Source organism: Mus musculus, chromosome 4 (assembly GCF_000001635.26).
Source record: "Mus musculus strain C57BL/6J chromosome 4, GRCm38.p6 C57BL/6J".
NCBI classification, from domain to species: domain Eukaryota; kingdom Metazoa; phylum Chordata; class Mammalia; order Rodentia; family Muridae; genus Mus; species Mus musculus.
The window spans coordinates 152091354-152109988 of record NC_000070.6 but is presented as its reverse complement, the minus strand read 5'-3'; the positions used below and the strand labels follow the sequence as shown (position 1 = coordinate 152109988).

General features: G+C 53.6%; 1 protein-coding gene across 8 annotated transcripts in view; it reads right to left on the bottom strand.

The window, feature by feature from the left end:
* The window catches only part of Plekhg5 (pleckstrin homology domain containing, family G (with RhoGef domain) member 5), a 42972-nt gene that overhangs the window by 5416 nt on the left and 18921 nt on the right, over positions 1 to 18635 (bottom strand). For 6 of the 8 annotated variants that reach the window (XM_006538928.1, XM_006538925.2, XM_006538923.3 and 3 more), the window contains exons 3-17: positions 7816 to 7945; positions 6897 to 6999; positions 6515 to 6575; positions 6147 to 6238; positions 5644 to 5780; positions 5233 to 5381; positions 3713 to 3922; positions 3429 to 3620; positions 2988 to 3083; positions 2481 to 2531; positions 2128 to 2277; positions 1903 to 2013; positions 1659 to 1808; positions 1449 to 1586; positions 1192 to 1311 (exon numbers count right to left, since the gene is read on the bottom strand). In XM_006538928.1, coding sequence (XP_006538991.1) covers positions 1192 to 1311; positions 1449 to 1586; positions 1659 to 1808; positions 1903 to 2013; positions 2128 to 2277; positions 2481 to 2531; positions 2988 to 3083; positions 3429 to 3620; positions 3713 to 3922; positions 5233 to 5381; positions 5644 to 5780; positions 6147 to 6238; positions 6515 to 6575; positions 6897 to 6999; positions 7816 to 7945 — 1890 coding nt within the window. Of the gene's footprint in view, positions 1 to 1191; positions 1312 to 1448; positions 1587 to 1658; positions 1809 to 1902; positions 2014 to 2127; positions 2278 to 2480; positions 2532 to 2987; positions 3084 to 3428; positions 3621 to 3712; positions 3923 to 5232; positions 5382 to 5643; positions 5781 to 6146; positions 6239 to 6514; positions 6576 to 6896; positions 7000 to 7815; positions 7946 to 13081; positions 13271 to 18635 lie in introns of those variants that run through there. The other 2 variants (NM_001285999.1, NR_104381.1) reach the window with 2 other exon arrangements.

The window sequence follows — 18635 nt, the reverse complement described above, 5'->3', positions numbered from 1 at the left end:
ATACAATAATAAATTATTGAATATTAAGTACTTTATTATCTAATAGAAAAGAGAAAAAAAGTCTGCTAGGAGCGTGCAACCACACTAGAGGGTTTGTTTAGCATTCCCGAGAACCTGGACTCAATCCACCATAAACAAAGAAAGAGAGGTGCTGGAGAGAGGGCTCGGCTGAGCACTGGCTCATCCAGAAGTCCTGAGTTCAATTCCCAGCAACCTCGTAATGGCTCACAGCCATCTGTGATGCCCTCTTCTGGCATGCAGGTGTGCATGCAACAAGAGCACTCATATACATTTAAAAAAAAAAGGGGAAGAAATAGGGCTGGAGAGATGGCTTAGCAGTTAAGAGCACTGACAGCTTTTCCAGAGGTCCTGAGTTCAATTCCTAGCAACCACAAGGTGGTTCACAACCATCTGTAATGGGATCTGATGCCCTCTTCTGGTGTGTCTGAAGACAATGTCAGTGTACTCACATACACTAAATATTTTTTTTTAATAAGAAAGAAATAAAAAAGGAGGTGATGTTAAAAACCACAATTTACAAGTATTTACCTACCAGGTAATAGCAAGATTCTCAATAGCAAGGTCCTGGGGAGCTCTTGGCTTTGCAGAATATATTTTACCCTGTCACCTTCAAGAGCTGTGACCCTGCTACTCTTACTCTGTAAACTGTAGGTGGGCATTCATCCCCCACCGCCCCCACAGCATTGGTCATGGGCTCTTAGGTCACCATGCTAGCTAGTTTGTCAGTCTGACACAAGCTAGAGTCATCGAGGAATAGGGACCCACAACTGAGACAAACACTCGATCAAATTTAGCCTGTAGACAGTCTTTGTGGCATTTCCTTGATTAATGGTTGATGTCAGAGGGCCCAGCCCACCATGGGCAATATAGCTGGTCCTGGGTTGTGTAAGAAAGCAGGCCCAGCAAACCATGAAAAAGCATTTCACTATGGCCTCTGCTTGAGTTCCCGCCTCTGCCATCCTGCCCTGGCTCTCCTCAGGAAAGCCAAAGACATTTTTTCCTACCTAAATTGCTTTTGATCATGGTGTTTTTATCATACCGATGGAAAGCAAACCAGGGCAGTTACCGTGTAACTAACCAGGCAGTTAATGAACCACTGACTGAGGCCCAGGAGAACCTCCGAAAGGAGGGCAATGGAACAAGGCTGTAGGGTGGGTATCCTGGGGTCACCTTGCTATCTTTCCCCTCCTTCATCCTCAGGCTCCCTTCCAGCAGCAGCTGTCGGGTCTCTTCAGGGGAGGTTCCAGGCATGGGTGCTGTCAGGTCCAGATGTAGAAATTCCTTCAGGAGCTTTAGATGGGGGAGGAGATGTCAAAAGTCAGGGCCACAACCTGGAGCCTCCAAGGGAGATCTGCAGCATCTCCCCCACCCCCACCCCGACACCCCAACGCTTCCACGACGCCAGCAATGACTCAGTGCTGGCTCACCTTATCCACCTCGTCGTTGCTGCCCTCCACAACCTCGTAGGCATCGATCCGGCTCACCACCCCCGCCAGGCGCTGCCGCTCCTGCCGCTGCCGCATGCACGTGTTCACGTGGTGTATGAAGCGTTCCACCGAGCTGATCTGAGGATAGGTGATGGGGCTTAGGATCTGGGAGAGATGGAGCCTAGGACATTCTGCTCACATTCAGGTTACCATGGTGACGATGGCTTCCTTGGTGCGGGGATCATCTGTCTTCCTTAGCACCGACTTGAGCAGCAGTGGGTATTTGGTGAGCCGCTGGTGGGGCTTGGCCAGCATGTCACTCAGCTTCAGCCGCTGGCACTGCTGGTGCTTCTCCGCCCACTAAGGGGAATGGAGTGGAGCTCAGTCCTAACCACGCCCCTTTTAGGACCCGCCCACCCAGCTGTGCCGCCCAGTCCTGCATCCAGGCCCTCACCGTGACGTATGCCCGGAACAGATCGTTGTCACGCAGCAGGCCGCGCATGTACTCCATGCAGCCCTCCTCTTCCATACAGTATCGGATGTATGGCTTGAAGAGTGAGCCGAACTGGCCAGCGGCAAACAACAGCACCTGTTACCTCCAGATTCCAGGCGCTTCCCACACCACCCAAGCGAGGAAGCCTTTCCAGCCCTGGGAGTTTTCCCGCTTCTTTGCTCATACCATCTTGAAGCCTTTGAGAAAGTCGCTGGGCTGCAGCAGCGCCCGCGTCCGCCGCGCCTTCTCCAGCACTGGCACCATCACGCTGCCCCACAAGCCGCGGTGTAGCTTGGCGATCTCAGGAATGTTGCTGAACAAGCGCTCAGCCTCAACCTGGGCGTACACAAGTGTGGGTTGGCTCCACCCTGGCCCACCCACTCACTCCTCCTATTTAGCCCCGCTCAAGCCCGTACCTCCCCCACCGCTGCCGCTGCCACTCCAGGCCAGGTACTTAGTATCCGCCCCTCTCCCTCCCCCAGCTAGGCCCCGCCTCTTTCCTAGTACCTCCCCCGCCGCCGCCCCAGGCCAGGTCGCACCTCACACAGGAGCCCCGACTCTTGTAGGTTAAGAAGACAACACAGGAACAGCTGTGGGGGGAGGGGACACTGCAGCAGGGTCGTGTAGGGGTGGTGTCCCGGCCCTGAAGTCCTACCCAGACTCTTAGCCACCCATTCCCCAGAAGGCCCATAAGCACCCCAAAATAAAGAGGGCGTTTGGATCCCCCACACCCAGAAACTCCAACCCACCCATGGCCCAACTGAGAGAGGCTGACTTGTTCCATCAGAAGGACAGCTGGGGAGAATGTCTTCCTAGCACACCTGGAATGCTCTGGGTCACCTCTGTCCTGGCTCAGCCTCTGTCCAGGAAGCCAAGGCCAGGTGGTGTTACTACCCTCCCCAGCTGAGGTCCCCTAAGCTTGAGCCCCTATCTAACTGTCCTGCTTTCAAACACAGCCAGCCAGGTGAAGGCCCAGCTTAGCTGAAGGTTCACACTCTTGGCCTGTGCATGTGAGAAGCAACAGGGCCCTGGGTTCCCACACTCACGTTGGTGATCACACGTAGTTTCCGGATGTAGGAGACTTCTGTGTGGAGGAGTTCCCACACTGCCTCCTGTTGGTGGCACTGCCGCCTGGTCAGCTTCTAGAGGGAGGGTGGTACAGGTTAGCCAGTAGCCAGCCGAGGGAGTGTGGAGACAGTCAGGGAGGGTGAGCAACCAGGCGAGCAACTTCTTCATCTTATCGATAGGAACAAGGAGATCTGGAGAAGGCCACCCTCCCGATCATTTGGGTTGCGACTGTCAAGATATCTGAGATTGGGGGGGGGAGGGTATGGGGGACTTTTGGGATAGCATTGGAAATGTAATTGAGGAAAATATGTAATAAAAAATATTAATTAAAAAAAAAGATATCTGAGATAACACCAGAGTAGGGCCTCCTCCGCCACTAAACCAGTCAAGAGGTGTGTTCTCTTAGCTACTACACCAACCTCATGCCCATCAGTGAGCTCCCTCCAGCTGTCCTCCAGCCTCAGGCCTGAACTCTCTTCATCCTCCTCGTCATCTTCCTCTTCCTCCTCCCAGGAGTCATGGTCAAAGCGCAGCCTCCTGGGCATCCGGGGTAGCCCGAAAAGGCTGTAGGCATGGAGCTTGCTCTCCAGCTGTTCCATCTTGTCTACCTCCTGAGAGGAGATCCAGGGGAAGGGCCAGGGTCAGGGTCAGGGTCTGGGTTAGCTAGTTGCTCTGCCCCAACCAAATCCACGGGGCTCCATACCCGGCTAAAGGCACTGGTGCTCGGGCTGGAGCTGAAGAAGCCGCTGAAGCGACTGGCTGCCCGGTTCTTCCAGCTCTCATTGATGCCACTGCTGGTACCCCCACTGCTGCCAACGGGCAGAGAACAGCTGGAAGGTGCGGGGGGCTCGTGTCCAGGGATGCCTGCCTCTCCCAGGAATTCAGACATGTTCTTGCGACGGCGGCCAGGGGCCTGACCAGAGAGGAATAAACAGTGAAATGCAGCTCACACCAGCCCCACAGCTCCATACCAGGGTTTCGGGAACCCCAGATCTCCCAAGCGGGCAAAAGGGTCTCTGCATCCCTGGCCTAGGGTACCTACCACCTCCCCTGAGACCCAGATGTTCACACGGGTTCACTGGGACTACTGTCCCAGACTACCTGGCTATAAGCAGAAATTGGAAGAAACTCAGTCTCACACACACACACACACACACACACACACACACACAAACACACAACATTCTGTGGCACCTACAGACAGAGCTTCAAAAGGTCCCATTGGGGCTGGAGAGATGGCTCAGCGGTTAAGAGCAAAAAGCACTGGCTGCTCTTGCAGAGGCCCAGAGTTTGGTTCCTATTACCTATGTGGGAACTCACAACTGTCTGTAATAACCCGACTGCTATAGATCTGATGCTCTGTTACAGCTCCCAAGGGGATGGCATGTACAGGTGGTACACGTATATACACTAAAGAAGAGAAAGAAAGAAGACCCAGGTGGCTAGGCGCACACCTGAGCTCAAAGCCTGCCAGGTCTACAGAGAAAGTTCTAGGACAGCCAAAGCTATACAAAGAAACAAACACAAAAAAAAAAACAAAAAAACACCCTGTCTCAACCATCCCCTTCAAACAAAAAAACAAAGCTGGGCATGGTGGCGCACGCCTTTAATCCCAGCACTCGGGAGGCAGAAGCAAATGGATTTCTGAGTTCAAGGCCAGCCTGGTCTACAGAGTGAGTTCCAGGACAGCCAGGGCTGCACAGAGAAAACCTGTCTCGGAAAAAAAACCAAAACCAAAACCAAAACCAAAACCAGAAAACAAACAAACAAAAACCCAAACCCAGGTGTGGTGGTGCCTTTAATCTCGGCTCTGGGAGGCAGAGGCAGAGTCAGGGCTTTGAGGCCCAGCCTCCTCTACACAGATTTTCAGAACTCGCAAGGCTACACAGCAAGACCTTGTCTCAGAAACAAAATAAAACAAAAACAAAAGAAAAGAAAGGAAGAGGAGACAAATGCATGAGACACGCTCCCTCCTACAGGAGGCACATCCTCACTTCCCAGCACAATTGTGCTCATTTTCTGTCCCACAGATAAACACTCCATGGGCCGATTTCCTACTCACTAGACCAGCCCCAATCCTACAACCAGCTCCTGTCATCTTAGAGTTACAGAAAGACTGACATCCTCACAAACCACAACCTTGCAGAAACAATGGAGTCCAGGAGGAGTCTCCCTTGAGGAGGCGCCCGCCTTACCCGCACCCCAACAGGGACCCCTGCTCACCAAGATGTCCAGACTGCTCTCTCGGCGGCTCTGAGGGTCCACACGTTCCGACACAGGGGGCCCAGCCCCACTGGGCCTCAGGGCTGGCAGACTGAGGGACTTGGAATCCTTCACTCCCTGCTCCACCTTGCCCTCGTCCCCCGGCTTGGCTAGGGTGGCGTGTTGGGGGGGACAAGAAGTCCTCAGTGCCCAAGTGTGGGAGACATAGGGCCCTTGTCCTCTCTCCCCCTCCCTGGGAGCCCCACCCTGCCAACACCAACCACAAGTGCCCAGCAGAGACACCTGTATGCTAATGAGCCTGCCCAGGAGCACGGCCAATGGGAACCTGAACCCAGGAAGGGCTCTAGATCCAGGAGGCCCCAACCGTCCCACCCAGACAGTTGCCTGTGGGACCTGTGGCTCTCTGCTCACCTTTGACCCGCAGGTAGTGTCCTCCAAACCTGTAGGCCTCGAAGGTGAGGGACAGGGGTGTGTTGGATTGATCCAGGTAGATGTCTACCTTGCCCAGTGCGATGCCCTTCCTCTCAAACACAGGCAGCAGTACTTCCCTGCACCCCAGGAAGGGATGTGTTTCAGGACAATCGCGTGGCTACCCAGCCCATCCAGACACAGCTCCAGCTGCCTCCCCGATTATAAAGAGAAGCAGTGTGCACAACATCACACACACAGACACCTGTCCCCGAGCTTTGTAAGTCCCTCTCAGGCACAGCTAGACAGCCAGGATTAGAAAACACAGGTGAACCTTGTAATGGTGTGACAGCTACACAGGCCTGAACACCCATAGGAGCGGTGCACAGACGCATGGGAGTGGGCATACATGCACATGGACAGACAGACAGACACACCCCTACAGAGACTGGGAACCCTGACAAAGGAGCTGTCTCTGTCCTTCCCACTTCCTCCTCAAGCCCTACCCCAGTGACTTCTTCTTCATGGCTGGCACAATTTCTGTTTCGATGTCCACGTTCAGGTCGAATTTCAAGGTGAAGCACTCCTTGCTCGGGTCCTGAGAGGACACTGGACTGTTAGCTTCTCCACGGTCACCACGCAGATGAAAATCCCAACTGGGAGGGGAAGGCCAGAGACCTCCCCAGCCATACTCCTAGAGAGGCCCCTGGTGTTCTACCCGCCTGAGCTGAAGGGCAGGGAGGCAAGGGAGGGGCAGGATCACTCCAGACCCCATCCCTAGAGTTCAGAGCAGGGACACCTCAGGAGAGGAAAAGGCCTGGGAGAGAGGGGGCTTTGGGGGCCAAGGCTGTTAGCAGCCCTCCTGGCTCCTTACATCTGTGTGTCTCCTCCTTGCTTTCTTCTTAGAGATTTTTAGGCCGGCGCTCTTCCGGTCCCTGTAGGGAAGCAGATGCTTAGGTGGTGATGGGTCCTCACCAGCATGAGATGTAAGTGGGAGTCTTGCTAGGCTCCCCACCCACCCCTCATCAACTGGAAGTGATGTGAATGCCCTCTACTTTGCTTGCTGCCTGGGTGGCACTGTCCGCCCTCTGGTGGCTGAGACTGGAGTCGCACACAATGGTTAACTAGTTCAGCTAGGAGTCAGCCAGGCTTGCTGGCCTAAGCTGAGGCAGTCTGGGGGCACAGAGGGTTGACCATCAGTCCTCTCTGGAAGGCTCACTCCTAGGATGGTGGCTCTGCCCGTGGAGCACACCTACCCTTTTCCGTCGGTACAGCCTTCCTCTTCTTCCTCCAGGTCTGCAGCAGGGCTGGTGCGGGGAGGACAGGACCGGGTGGAAACATTCCGGGCCAGGACAGAGCCTTTGGAGAAAGGGGGCTGGGGTTAAGTCCCTGCTCCCTGTATGGCCCATCCTTAGCCTTTAAATACAGCCTCCAGCAGAGACACAGTTCCAGGGTATCCCTAGCTTCTCTCTCCCCAGTGATTCAAGCCCTTCTCTTCTGCCAAGAATGGGGTCACTATTATCTATGCCCCCCAGACCCAAAAGGGCATAGGCTCTATGAGGATATACAGGTGATGCCTCACCCCAAATACAAACCCGCCTGTAACCTCAGTTACCTTTCCATAGCATATAGAGGTTTGTAAAAAGGCCATGTCTCAAGGACTGTCCCAGACAGGCACCAAGTCCACTCCTCTTCCTTTAAGGCCTCCCCTCCCCCTCTCTGCCTTGACCACATCTAAAGTCCCAGGAATCCTGGGGGAGTGGAGAGTCCCTTTGTCTCTCTTACCAGCGAGGAAAGGTGGCAGGTGGCCTGGGTGTCTTTTCAGAGCTAGAGCTAGCAGGAAGGGTTTCTAATCCCCTCCTCCAAGTTCCCTTCAAACATGGTGACTACCACACCTGTTCTCCTAGACCAACAGAGTTTGCCCAGAAGTTGCTGGTGGCCCCAAGGAAGAATTGGGAAGACCCTGGCCAGGGTCAGGGACAGGGTCAGCTGTAGGAGGTAAGGAGGTGGACCTGTATTTCATTCTCCTGCTCCTCACGTGACCCCACTAAGGTTCCAATACCCACCCAACACTGCTCCCACCAAGATACAGAGTTCTGAGCTGACTAGAGAGTTCCAGGGCTGGGCCGGGCCGGGCCGGGCCGGGCCGGGCCAGGACGGGGTCCTCAGACTTACCTTGCGGGGGCAGGTCAAATCGGACATGGCCGTCGTAGTGCAGGGTGCTGTGGAACTTGCTATCACAGGTCTCACACAGGTTGAGAGGCCCCCGGTGGTGCAGCTGCTGGCAGTCGGCATGATGGCATACCTGTGGGAGAAGGATGGAGACGTGGGGTCAGGATGGGCGACAGACGGACAGACAGACACACAAACACTCAGACCACTACTATGGCCATCCACCATCTTCTCCCACCAAGTTCCTTCTGCTTCCCTTAGCCAGCTCATTTGAACAACCTTTCCTGAGTACCCACTACCTGCTTCTAAGGAATGCAGAGAAAACCCCTCCTCCTGAGGCTTCAGACAATCAACGGTGGACCAGGGCTACCGGGGACTTTATGGCAGGAAGAACCCCCCAAAAGGGCTTTGTTGCTGATCTTCAGCTGGCATTGGAACACCCTAAACTGTAATAAGCATTGCAGTCTGGCTGCCTGGGCCTAGGCCCTCTGCTCTTGGGTCTATGGCTTGCCTGAGACTTGAATAGCAGACCCTACCTAGACTGCTAGGTCTAGCATGGAGCTATGGAGGAGTTTAAAGCAGGCTGTGGCTGTCACTGACACACATGCATACACACGCACACACATGTGCATGCACACGTGCACACGCCACTCCTGCCTGGCAACTTGCACATGTATTTGCCATGTTTAACTATATGTATCTGTTCCTCCCACTTCCTGGAGGGCTGTCAGCTTCTTAGCTTCTAACTGCCAAGAGCTCTTCAACAATGGCCTGGCCCCAATGCAGTTTACTTCACTTCCTGCTTTTTTCATTAAAAAAAAAAAAAATTCCCGAAGCCAGCAAGAAGCCCATAGGCTCCCACCTCCATGTCTGCATGTCCGTCCATCCGTCTGTCCACACACCCAGGGCAGCTGAGGGCTTCCCATGATTAGCCCTGATCCAATCTGCAGCCAGCTCCTCTTCCCAGATCTGCCCACACACTCTCACCCCTGACTCTCCCATTTCCTGCAGGGTCAAGTTTCCCTCCCTGAGCACAAGGCATGCGACCCCTCCACCTTATAACAGAGTCCTGGGCTCACTCAGCCCTTGGCCTCTGCTCCCCTTTCCCTCCCAGGGAAACAACCTCCACACTCCACACAGCTTCCACGCAATTCTCCACACTCCCTCAAAATGGGAAATCTCTTGTAACCCCAGCCTGTCAGAAGGCCGGGGCAGGTGGTGGTGCCAGACAGGATCTTACACTATAGTTCAGGCAGACGTCAAACTCAAAGCAATCCTCCTGCCTCAGCCCCTCGAGTGCTGGTATCACAGGCATGAGCCACTGTGCCTGGCTTCCCCCAGTTTTCATCTTTAAATACTTCGGGCCTTCAGAGTTATAAGAATAGCACGCTGTCATACTTCAACCTTCCGGATTCGGAGAGTAAGCCACATCACATCTGCCTCCTCTCAGGCGTTCTCTTCATGTCTGCTCTGGTGCAGAAATCCCACACAGCCTGAGTCACCCAGCGCTCCGTAGGCACGCAGCCACCAATCTCTCCTTACCTCCTCTGCCAGGGTCTCACTAACTTGCCTTGAACGTGTAATCTTCCTATCTCTGGCCCTAGAGTAGCCAGGATTACAGGCCAGTACCTCCTAGAACTCCCTCCCTCCCTCCCTCCCTCCCTCCCTCCGTGGACTAGGTTGGCCTTGAACTCCTCCTGCCTCTGCTCACCATGCGCTGGGATTCAAGGCATGCACCATCACTGCACAGATTTTATTTGTTTTAGATGTACAAAGTTTGCTGGGCAGTGGTGGCACACACATTTGATCCCAGTACTTCAGAGGCAGGTGGCTTTCTGAGTTCGAGGCCAGCCTGGTCAGAGTTCCAAGACAGCCAGAGCTACACTGAAAGATCCTGTCTCTTAAAACCCCCATCCATCTAACAATTATTTTAAGTTTTATTTTATGTATGCCTAGCTGCCTGTATGTACGTATATCACGTGAGCATAGATCTTGGGGAGGCCAAAGGACATCTTTGGAGCCCCTGGAATTGGAGTTTCAGATCGTGAGACACCATGTGGATACTGGGACCTGAACCTGGGTCCTCTACAAGAACAGCCAGTGGGGGCTCTGGTCCAGCTTTTTAATTATTCTGTGTAAGTGTGTGTATAGATCAGAGAACAACGTTTAGGAATAAATTATCTATCCCTACTGTAAGTTTCAGGAACAGGTCATCAGCCTGTTTCTATAAGCTTTTACCTGTTACATCAGCTCTGTGTGTGTGTGTGTGTGTGTGTGTGTGTGTGTGTGTGTGTGTCTGTGGAGGCCAGAAAAGAGTTTCAGGTTGGCAGTTTCAAGTCACCCAATGTGGGTGCTGGAAACTGCAGAGCAGTAATGCTCTCCCAGTGAGTGGGATTTCCTTTTTCGTTTTTTCTGATCAGGAAAGGGAGTTTTAAGATGGCTTTGTGTAGCCCAAGCTGGCCTCCAGCTCACTATGTAGGTGAGAATGACCTTGAACCATGTCTCCAGTTTTGTTTACTATCATTCATCTGATGGCTCAGCCTGCCTGCATGTGTACCACAAGCACACAGTGTACACAGAGGTCAGAGTCCTGGGACTCGAACCTGTGTCTTTGGGAAGAGCAGTCACTGCTCCTAACAGCTGAGCCAGTGCCTGCCGCGTCAACACTCACTGCTGTTCTGATGGTTTCTCCTACAGATGACATTGGTAGCCCGCTAAGTGGTCTCCCCCGCCCCTATCTGGTCAGCTGTCTGTGAGCGGTCAGAAGAAATCCTGTTCTAGAAGGACTTACACTACATCCACTCAACCCTCCAGCAAGTCTACCTCACTCTGTTAAAAATGGAGAGTCCCTATCTCTGAGCCTGGACACCTGCTGGTGCCTGACCTGCAATGCTAACACCCCAAGGTCTGTCCTCTTCTTAACTCATCCGATCTGCTCCCCTCCTCTGCTGAGTAGTCTATGCTGGACTAATCTCAATCTCTCTCTCTCTCTCTCTCTCTCTCTCTCTCTCCTCAAGATTTAGTTAATGTATATGAGTACACTATAGTTGTCTTCAGACACACCAGAAGAGGGCATCGGATCCCACTACAGATGGTTGTGGGCTACCATGTGGTTGCTGGGAATTGAACTCAGGACCTCCGGAAGAGCAGTCAGTGCTCTTAACCACTGAGCCATCTCTCCAGGCCGAAACGAATATTTTAACTAACTCATTCAAAGCCCTATCTTCAGGTCTAGACAAATTCAGGCTGCCAGCTTTTACCCACTGAGCCATACTGCCAGCTCAATATTTGTATAATTTATGTACTAGGCAAGTGGAGACACATTGGAGACCGGCTGAGAGAGCCTGAAAAAGAGATGTCCAAGATGACAGACAAGAGGAAGATGGTTTAGACAGCAGGGACTGAGGAGGGGGTGGGGAGGGAGGAAAAGGCAGCAGAGAGCCCCAGCTGCTTGGAGAGTAGTCCTCCTCCTCTGCCAGGGGCTACACTGAGGTCATCTGGGTCACCTCCCTGCGTCCTCATTTTCCATAAGAGGCGTGTGAAGCTCAGGGAAGTCATTTACCACAGGTTACACGCCTAGCAGCGCCAGGGCCTGAAGCCCCACCCACTCAGGTCCACACCACCACCAGGTACCAGACAATGGAGGTACGCTGGGGGGGGGGGCAGACCCCTGTCAGCCTTGGGGGAGGGTGGGTTCCAGAAAGAAACCAATCTTGCTGTTTGGGCTCTAGTGACAGAATAGGATCCGGACATACAAACAGCAGTCGGCAGGTGGCCCATTTTGCCCTGGGGGAAGTGACAGGAACTGGATCTGGAGAGGGACTTTAAGGACCCAGATTCCTAACAGCGGGTGGTCAAGACTTGGAAATATTTTCAGTTCCTGTTTTAATCTACTGCAGATAAAGGCAGGAAAACATTTACCTACCTACAGCCATGAGTCCCAGGGCATGTAGAGAAATCTGGGGGGGGCCTCCCAGCTTTAAGTGCCTCCTTCTGACAACAGTCTGCGGAGGCACCAGCTTTCCCTTCAATCCCTTTTCCCAGGCACTACCTACTCCACCAGCCTGGCCAGGGCTCCCTGCTTCAGCCCCCTGCTGACTAGGAGAGCTTCCGGCAGTCAATGCCAGGTGTGGCTACATTCCAGCCAAGCCAAGGTTCTGGTCTCAGTGGACACAGTGGAGACTGAGCTAAACTGTAGGTTCCGGAGAGGAGGGCCTAATTAAGGGACACAATTTTCTTTTTAATTTAGTCAACATAAAGACAGCACCTCAAGCGCCTTAATCCTAGCACTCCAGAGGCAGAGGCAGGGAACTCTGTAAGTTTAAGACCAGCCTGATATATACAGGAGTTCCAGGACAACCAGAGCCACATTGTGTGTGTGTGTGTGTGTGTGTGTGTGTGTGTGTGTGTGTGTGTGTGTGTTGAGCGCAGGGGTTGGGGGTGGGGATTTCATTCTATTCCTTCTGGCCAATTTGATATTGGACTGACGACCTCAAGGGATTCCCTTTCCAGTCCTGAGACAACTACCAGCCCTCCTACCATGACAGCAGCTGAGACTGCGCTCCGGGGACCACAAAGGTCAGTTCATACAGGAACTGAACCAGAGTTCCCATATGAAGCAAGGATGTCGTTCTGGAATCCCCAGAGAGAAAATCCACAAGCTGAATTGAGGTTGGGGTTGGGCAGGGGAAAGCCCTCTTGGATATCTTTCCCCACCCCCCCCCCTTATATCCCTCTTGCCAAGCATCAGGGTCTCCAACACTGAAGCAGACTAGACTCCCGGCCTCCCTCGACTTCCTTACCATCCACCAAACCCACCTCTATAGGCAGTGATGCTCCACTCTGTGGGAGAAGCCCAACGGGTCAAAGGGGAGATGGCTCACAAATACAGAGAAGGACACTTGGGCACAGCCATCCCGTTCTGTCCCACTCAGAGGCTAAGGAACAGAGCACTGAAGACAGGCTCTCCCCTCACGCAGGGCTGAGTGGCTGAGCAGGGTGTGGGACAGAGGAAGGAAAGGGGGAGGGGTGGCTTGGGTCCCACAGGTGTGTCCGGAGTCAATACACACCAAAGGCCCAGGGGTTGAGGGGCATTTCTGGTGCCCGGCTTCTTAGCCCCAAGATAAGGACCCCCTCAAGCCTCATCCCACTCTCAGCAGTGTGCTGCAGTCTAGATAGGGGCTCAGCCACCCTGGGGAGGGGGACAGAGAGGATCAAGTTAAGTCATGCACACCACCCGTTAGGCTTTAGCCCACCCACGTCCCGCTACCTGGCTGTCGCTGCTGTGGGCATGACCCCCGACCCAGAGGAGCTGGGAGTCTGGGGAGGGTAGCTCAGAGCTGGGCCTGGCTGCTGCTCGGCGCCCGGAGACGCCCGGTCCTGTCCCCATGGTGGCCGGAGGAAGCTACGGTCTGCGCCGCGCTAGGGACAAAGCACTGAGCCCCGCTTCCTGCCATTGTGCAGTTGCGCCTGGGAGGGGTGAAGGGGGCTGGGCTGGTGACACCCCGCGGAACCCCAGCCACTCCCAGCCTGGGCTACTCAGACCAGAGTACAGACTTGGAAGCCCAGCTTTTGGGCCTTAACCCCATGCTTCTCCACCCCAGGGGCTGGGCTCCAGACACCACACAGGAGGGTGCAGCTGGTTTACGGGTCAACTTCCTTGGGATCCTAGGACGCTGCTTGCCAGACACCCGTGGACAACTCTCCTTGCTGGGTCTCCAGCATCCTGCTGTTGAGGGTCCATGTCAGCCCCATGCAAAGCCTTACAAACAACCACACACACACACACACACACACACACACACAGGAGCCCTGGAATCTGCTCCAGTAGGGAATCCAACGGAACACGTGACCTGGGAGAGAATCGGGAGGTGGCATGAGGGTTAGTGGGAAAAAGCAGAGGACCTGGGCAGTGCCCAGCTGTCCCCTGGGAGCTGGGCCAATGAAACCCCTAAGTCAGGGAGACCTTTGCAGGTCACTAGTATCATTAGGCTGGCTCCCTGCCGCCAGAGGGCGCTCAGCACTGCCCGACAAGCCGCCCTGTCCGGATTGGGTGGGGCTGTCTCCAGTGTGGTTATCAAAGGGCTTCAACACTCACCCCCAGGAAGTGGGGTGGCCACCTTATCCCTTTCCATCTCCTACAGTTAATGTAGACATACAGAGACAAGTGCACAACCTGTTAGTTAAACCCAGACTGGCCTGTGACAGTCTCACAGACCTTAAACTTCTGATCTGCTTGCATCTCCACTAAACTGTGATTACCACAGTGATGGCTCTTCTAGGTCATTCAACTTGACCACAATATAGCTCTATAGAGTGACCTACAATCCAGAAATGGAGGACACACCTGCGAGAGATTTTTTTTTTGGGAGGGGGGCTTGGTTCAAAGTGGGTAAACTCACTTCTAGTCCAGACCCTTGCGGTAGGAAGAGGTATGTCTTTGATCCAGACCTTGAGGTGGGAAGACACAGGTCTTTAATTCATATCTTAAGGAGAAATGACACACCTTTAACCTGGGCCACACCTTCTGCTGGAAGCCTAAAGATGTGGAAGCTTTGCCTGCCTGCCCTCGCCTTACTAGCAAGTCCATCCCTTCACTGGCATGGGAGGCTACTTCTTTAGGACCCCAGCGTCTACTGAAGACCAGAGATATCCAACCTTGTGAACTGAGCAACTTCTGGATTCTTGGACTTTCTGTTTATAGGTAGCCATTGTTGGATTTGCTGGACAACAACCCTTAAACCATTCCAATAAATCCCCTTTATATATACATATATATATATACATATATATATATATATACACATATATACATATATATATATAAAACGGGATCCATTGTAGAAACCGTATTCTACTCTAGGGAACCCTAATACCCAATTGCTTCTTTGCATGGTTCTTGGCCTGCGTGCTAGGCTAGCCCTCTTCTGATGGAGCTAGAGCCTTTGTTAATGCAGTACTGTTTTGAAGATAGGGTCCTATACCTGTAGCCAAGGCTGACCTTGAATCTTAGGCAATTCTGGGATTACAGGAGTGAATGAACACGCCTGGCCAACGCACGGCCTTCTGCCTCTGGCTGTGGAATGGCCTCTGTGCAGATGCCTCAGTACCCTGTACGGGCATATAGTGACTGGCACATCTACCTCCGAGGTGACCCCTACATCTGACACCATGGGGAACCGAAGGAAGCAGGGACTTCTGAGAGGGCTCTTAGGGCGGTAATTAAGCTTAGACCTCAAGGACTACCTTCACCCCCGAGGCCAGGTCACTCACCATGGACAACACAAGTAACTCCCTTGAAAACTAAAATTTCTTATCTTATTTTTTTAAATATCCACCATAACCTCGTTCCCTCTTCGCCTCCTGGCTGGACTCATGCAGCCGTTCGTCCTCTGGCCTTCGGGCTGATATCCTGTGCCTCTCCGAGCTCGGAGCCCTCACCCCACCACGCTCTATCCAGGACTGTATGTGCTCAACCTTCAAATGGTTGTCATTGGGCCCCAATCCCACCTCCCACAAAGGGCTCTCAAAATAACCCCTCTGCCTCGTTCTCCGAGTCCGCAACGTTGAATTAATTCCTTCTCGGCTCTCTAATCACGTGACTTCCTTGCTTTCCATCATTCCTTCCTGCCAGAGACCAGTGGCCTTAGTGACACTTATTGGCTCACTCTGTGCCCTCAGCCTTCAGGATGGTCCTGGCATACGGCCACCGCAGGAGCGATACTTGCAATGAAGGCGAAGGGAGGGGGGCTTCAGCCATGGAAGGACTTCAGGACAGAGAAGTTCTCCAGGACCTGTGGCCAAGTGCCAATACAGCCTTCCCCTTTTCCTGGAACCTGGGTGTGACCAGGCAGGTGAGTAGCCATTCAGATTCATGTGGTCCTGCACCAGTCCTCTGCCTCTGTCCGGGTCCCACGCTGAGAAGACAGCTACTACTGTCCACTAAGTCCTCCCACCTTCCTGTCCCAGGATCTTTTTTTTTTTTTTTTTTAGATTTATTTATTTATTATATGTAAGTACACTGTAGCTGTCTCAGACACTCCAGAAGAGGGCGTCAGATCTTGTTACAGATGGTTGTGAGCCACCATGTGGTTGCTGGGATTTGAACTCCGGACTTTCGGAAGAGCAGTCGGGTGCTCTTACCCACTGAGCCATCTCACCAGCCCCCCTGTCCCAGGATCTTGAGTGACAAACTCCACTCTCCTCAGAGAGGCAGAGGAGGAGACCATGATGGCCCCCAACTTAACAGGAAGAAGCTAAGGTCTGAAGAGGCTGCAGGTTGCCCCAAGGTCACCAGTACACGGTGGGCCAATGCACACATCTGTGACACATCTGCCCATTGCTCAGGCATGGTTAGGGCTGGGACATTGGCACAGGCTAAGTGGTGAACAACAGGGTCTTGAAGACCACCTTGAGGAGAAGAGGGTGGAGCTCAAAGACAGCTTGGAGGAAATTCTACAGGTCTGGGCTAACTAAGTCCCAGTAAGTAAAGATCACTGGGCCAGGACGTTTACCTAAAAAGGACTTTTGAGAGATTGGGCTCTAGCCTGGCAATGTGTTAGCTATCCTGATCGGGGTGGAGGCTGCTGCTTAGGGGACCAAGGCTCCTAGGCCCCAGACCAGAATATAGGGTAAAGGAAGTGACAGGATGGAGGTGGGAAAAGGAGCCCTAGCTCCTGCCATAGAGGGGAAAGGCTCGCACCTAACAGACAGTAAGGAGCTAAGAAGCAGGGCTGAGGTCCCAGCCTCTCACCCTGGGGAGGGGGCCCTTCTCCAGCCCAGCCTCGCTCCAGGGTGAATCAGGGCTGCCTGGTTGAAACTGATACCCAGAAACTAGATGCTGAAGCTGATGAATAATGGAGTCCCCAGGCACCCCCAGACAGGCTCTTGCCCCCACTAGGGCTTTTCTTCCAACTCCAGAAAGTTAGAGGATTCTGTGAACACCCATGGTCCACACAGGGCCAACCTGGACTGAGAATAACTCTGGACCCAGTAGGAGCTACAAATCTGGGGCAAGATCCACAGCCAGCTCAGGGCCCGGCCCACGGCAGACGGACAGCCCTGAGATAGCAGCTGGGTCTTCTTGTCTGAATGGCTCACTTGCCCTAGGCTTCTCTAGCAGGGCTGGGCTCCCCTGAGAGATGGCCCAGGGCTCTACCCGCCACCTCAGATATCCAAGGGTGGAGCCTGCATGCGTGGGCAGGCCAGCCAGGGTGGGGTGGCTCTGCCAGGCGGCTCTCAGAGCTGCAGGCGGCTCACGGGGCCTCCTCCTTTCCCTTGGCTTGGGCCTCACCCTTTCATTCTGTGAATCTCCAGACCTGAACTAGGATGGCTGGCATAGGCCCAGAAGCCTGTCTACAGGGAGGCCCCTTCCCCTGGAGAGTCCCAGCTAGGAGGAAGGGGCTGTAGTGTGAATCTTGCCCCCTGAAGGTGGCTCCTGGACTCCAGCTGCCTGCTTCCCTGGCTACACTCAGAAGGCTCCTGGGAGGAAGGTGAGAAGCATCTATGCCCCACCTCCCCCTACTCCTCCCAGGCGGCGATCACCTCACCTGTGTGAAGGGAGCACTGGGCACTCCTAGAATGTGCCAGCTGAGGACAGCTGCTAGATCCTAGTGGGCACTGGAACTTGATGTGGGACCCAGGAACAGCAAATACCCAAGAGCAAGGTCACCCAGGGAAGATTACCGAGGCATTTGTAGGGCCTGAGAACCCTCTGGCCTCCACCTCCCTCTCCCACCAGGACTGGCCTCCCTTTCCCTGGGCAGCCTGAGGCACAGCTTCTTGTGCCCTTTGCTGGCCCCCAGGGGCCTTTGGGGGATTTCCAGATAGGGCACAGTTGGAACAGCACCCTCCCAAGCACCCCATAGGCCTAGGCCCCTGCAAGATCCTCCCCAGTCTCCATCCCCACTAGTCAACGGCCCCCACAACACAACCACAGACTTCTCACTGCCACAGAGCCGTGTTTAAGCAAATGCCATCATTAAATAGATGGAGGTAACATCATCGGGACCCCCAGAAAGGGATTGATTACAAGGTTCCCTAACAAACAAACAAACAAACAAACAAAAAGCCGGGCGGTGGTGGCGCACGCCTTTAATCCCAGCACTTGGGAGGCAGAGTCAGGTGGATTTCTGAGTTCAAGGCCAGCCTGGTCTACAAAGTGAGTTCCAGGACAGCCAGGGCTATACAGAGAAACCCTGCCTCGAAAAAAACAAAAAACAAAAAAACCAAGGTTTCCTAACTTAAAATTCTGACCTTTAACTCAGAGACCCCACCCCCTCAGTCCCCAGTCTAGTGAGCCTCACCTACAACATATGTCTCCTCCTTACAGCCCAGACCGAGCTATATATCCGATCCCAGAGGTGCACAAAGTAAGGGGGAAAAGCAGATATGGGGACTGTCCCAGGTACCACCACCCATTGGGCTGAAGCATAATGGGTCACAGGGAAGTCTTGCCCATGAGCCAGACAGTGGCAGGAGACGAAGCAGTGGCTTTGGGGTATCGATGAGCTAGGATGGTGGCTTTAGCGAGCGACCTAGACTTCACTGTATATGAAAGGCTGGCATTCAATCAGTCCACAGCTTGTTCACCTGGTCATTCACCTGGGCTAGCAGGTAGATCCAAGGGAGGGGAACTGCCAGGAAACTGTCCTGGCTGGAGGGGACAAGCCTGCAGCCTGAGCCCTAAACCAGGCTGACTGCTCTTCTGAAACCGAAAATAAAGATGTACTTATTTTTATTTGGTGTCTGTGAGTATTTTGCCTGCATGTAGGTATGTGCACCTCAGGTGTGCTTGGTGCCCACAGAGGTCAGAAGAGGGTGTC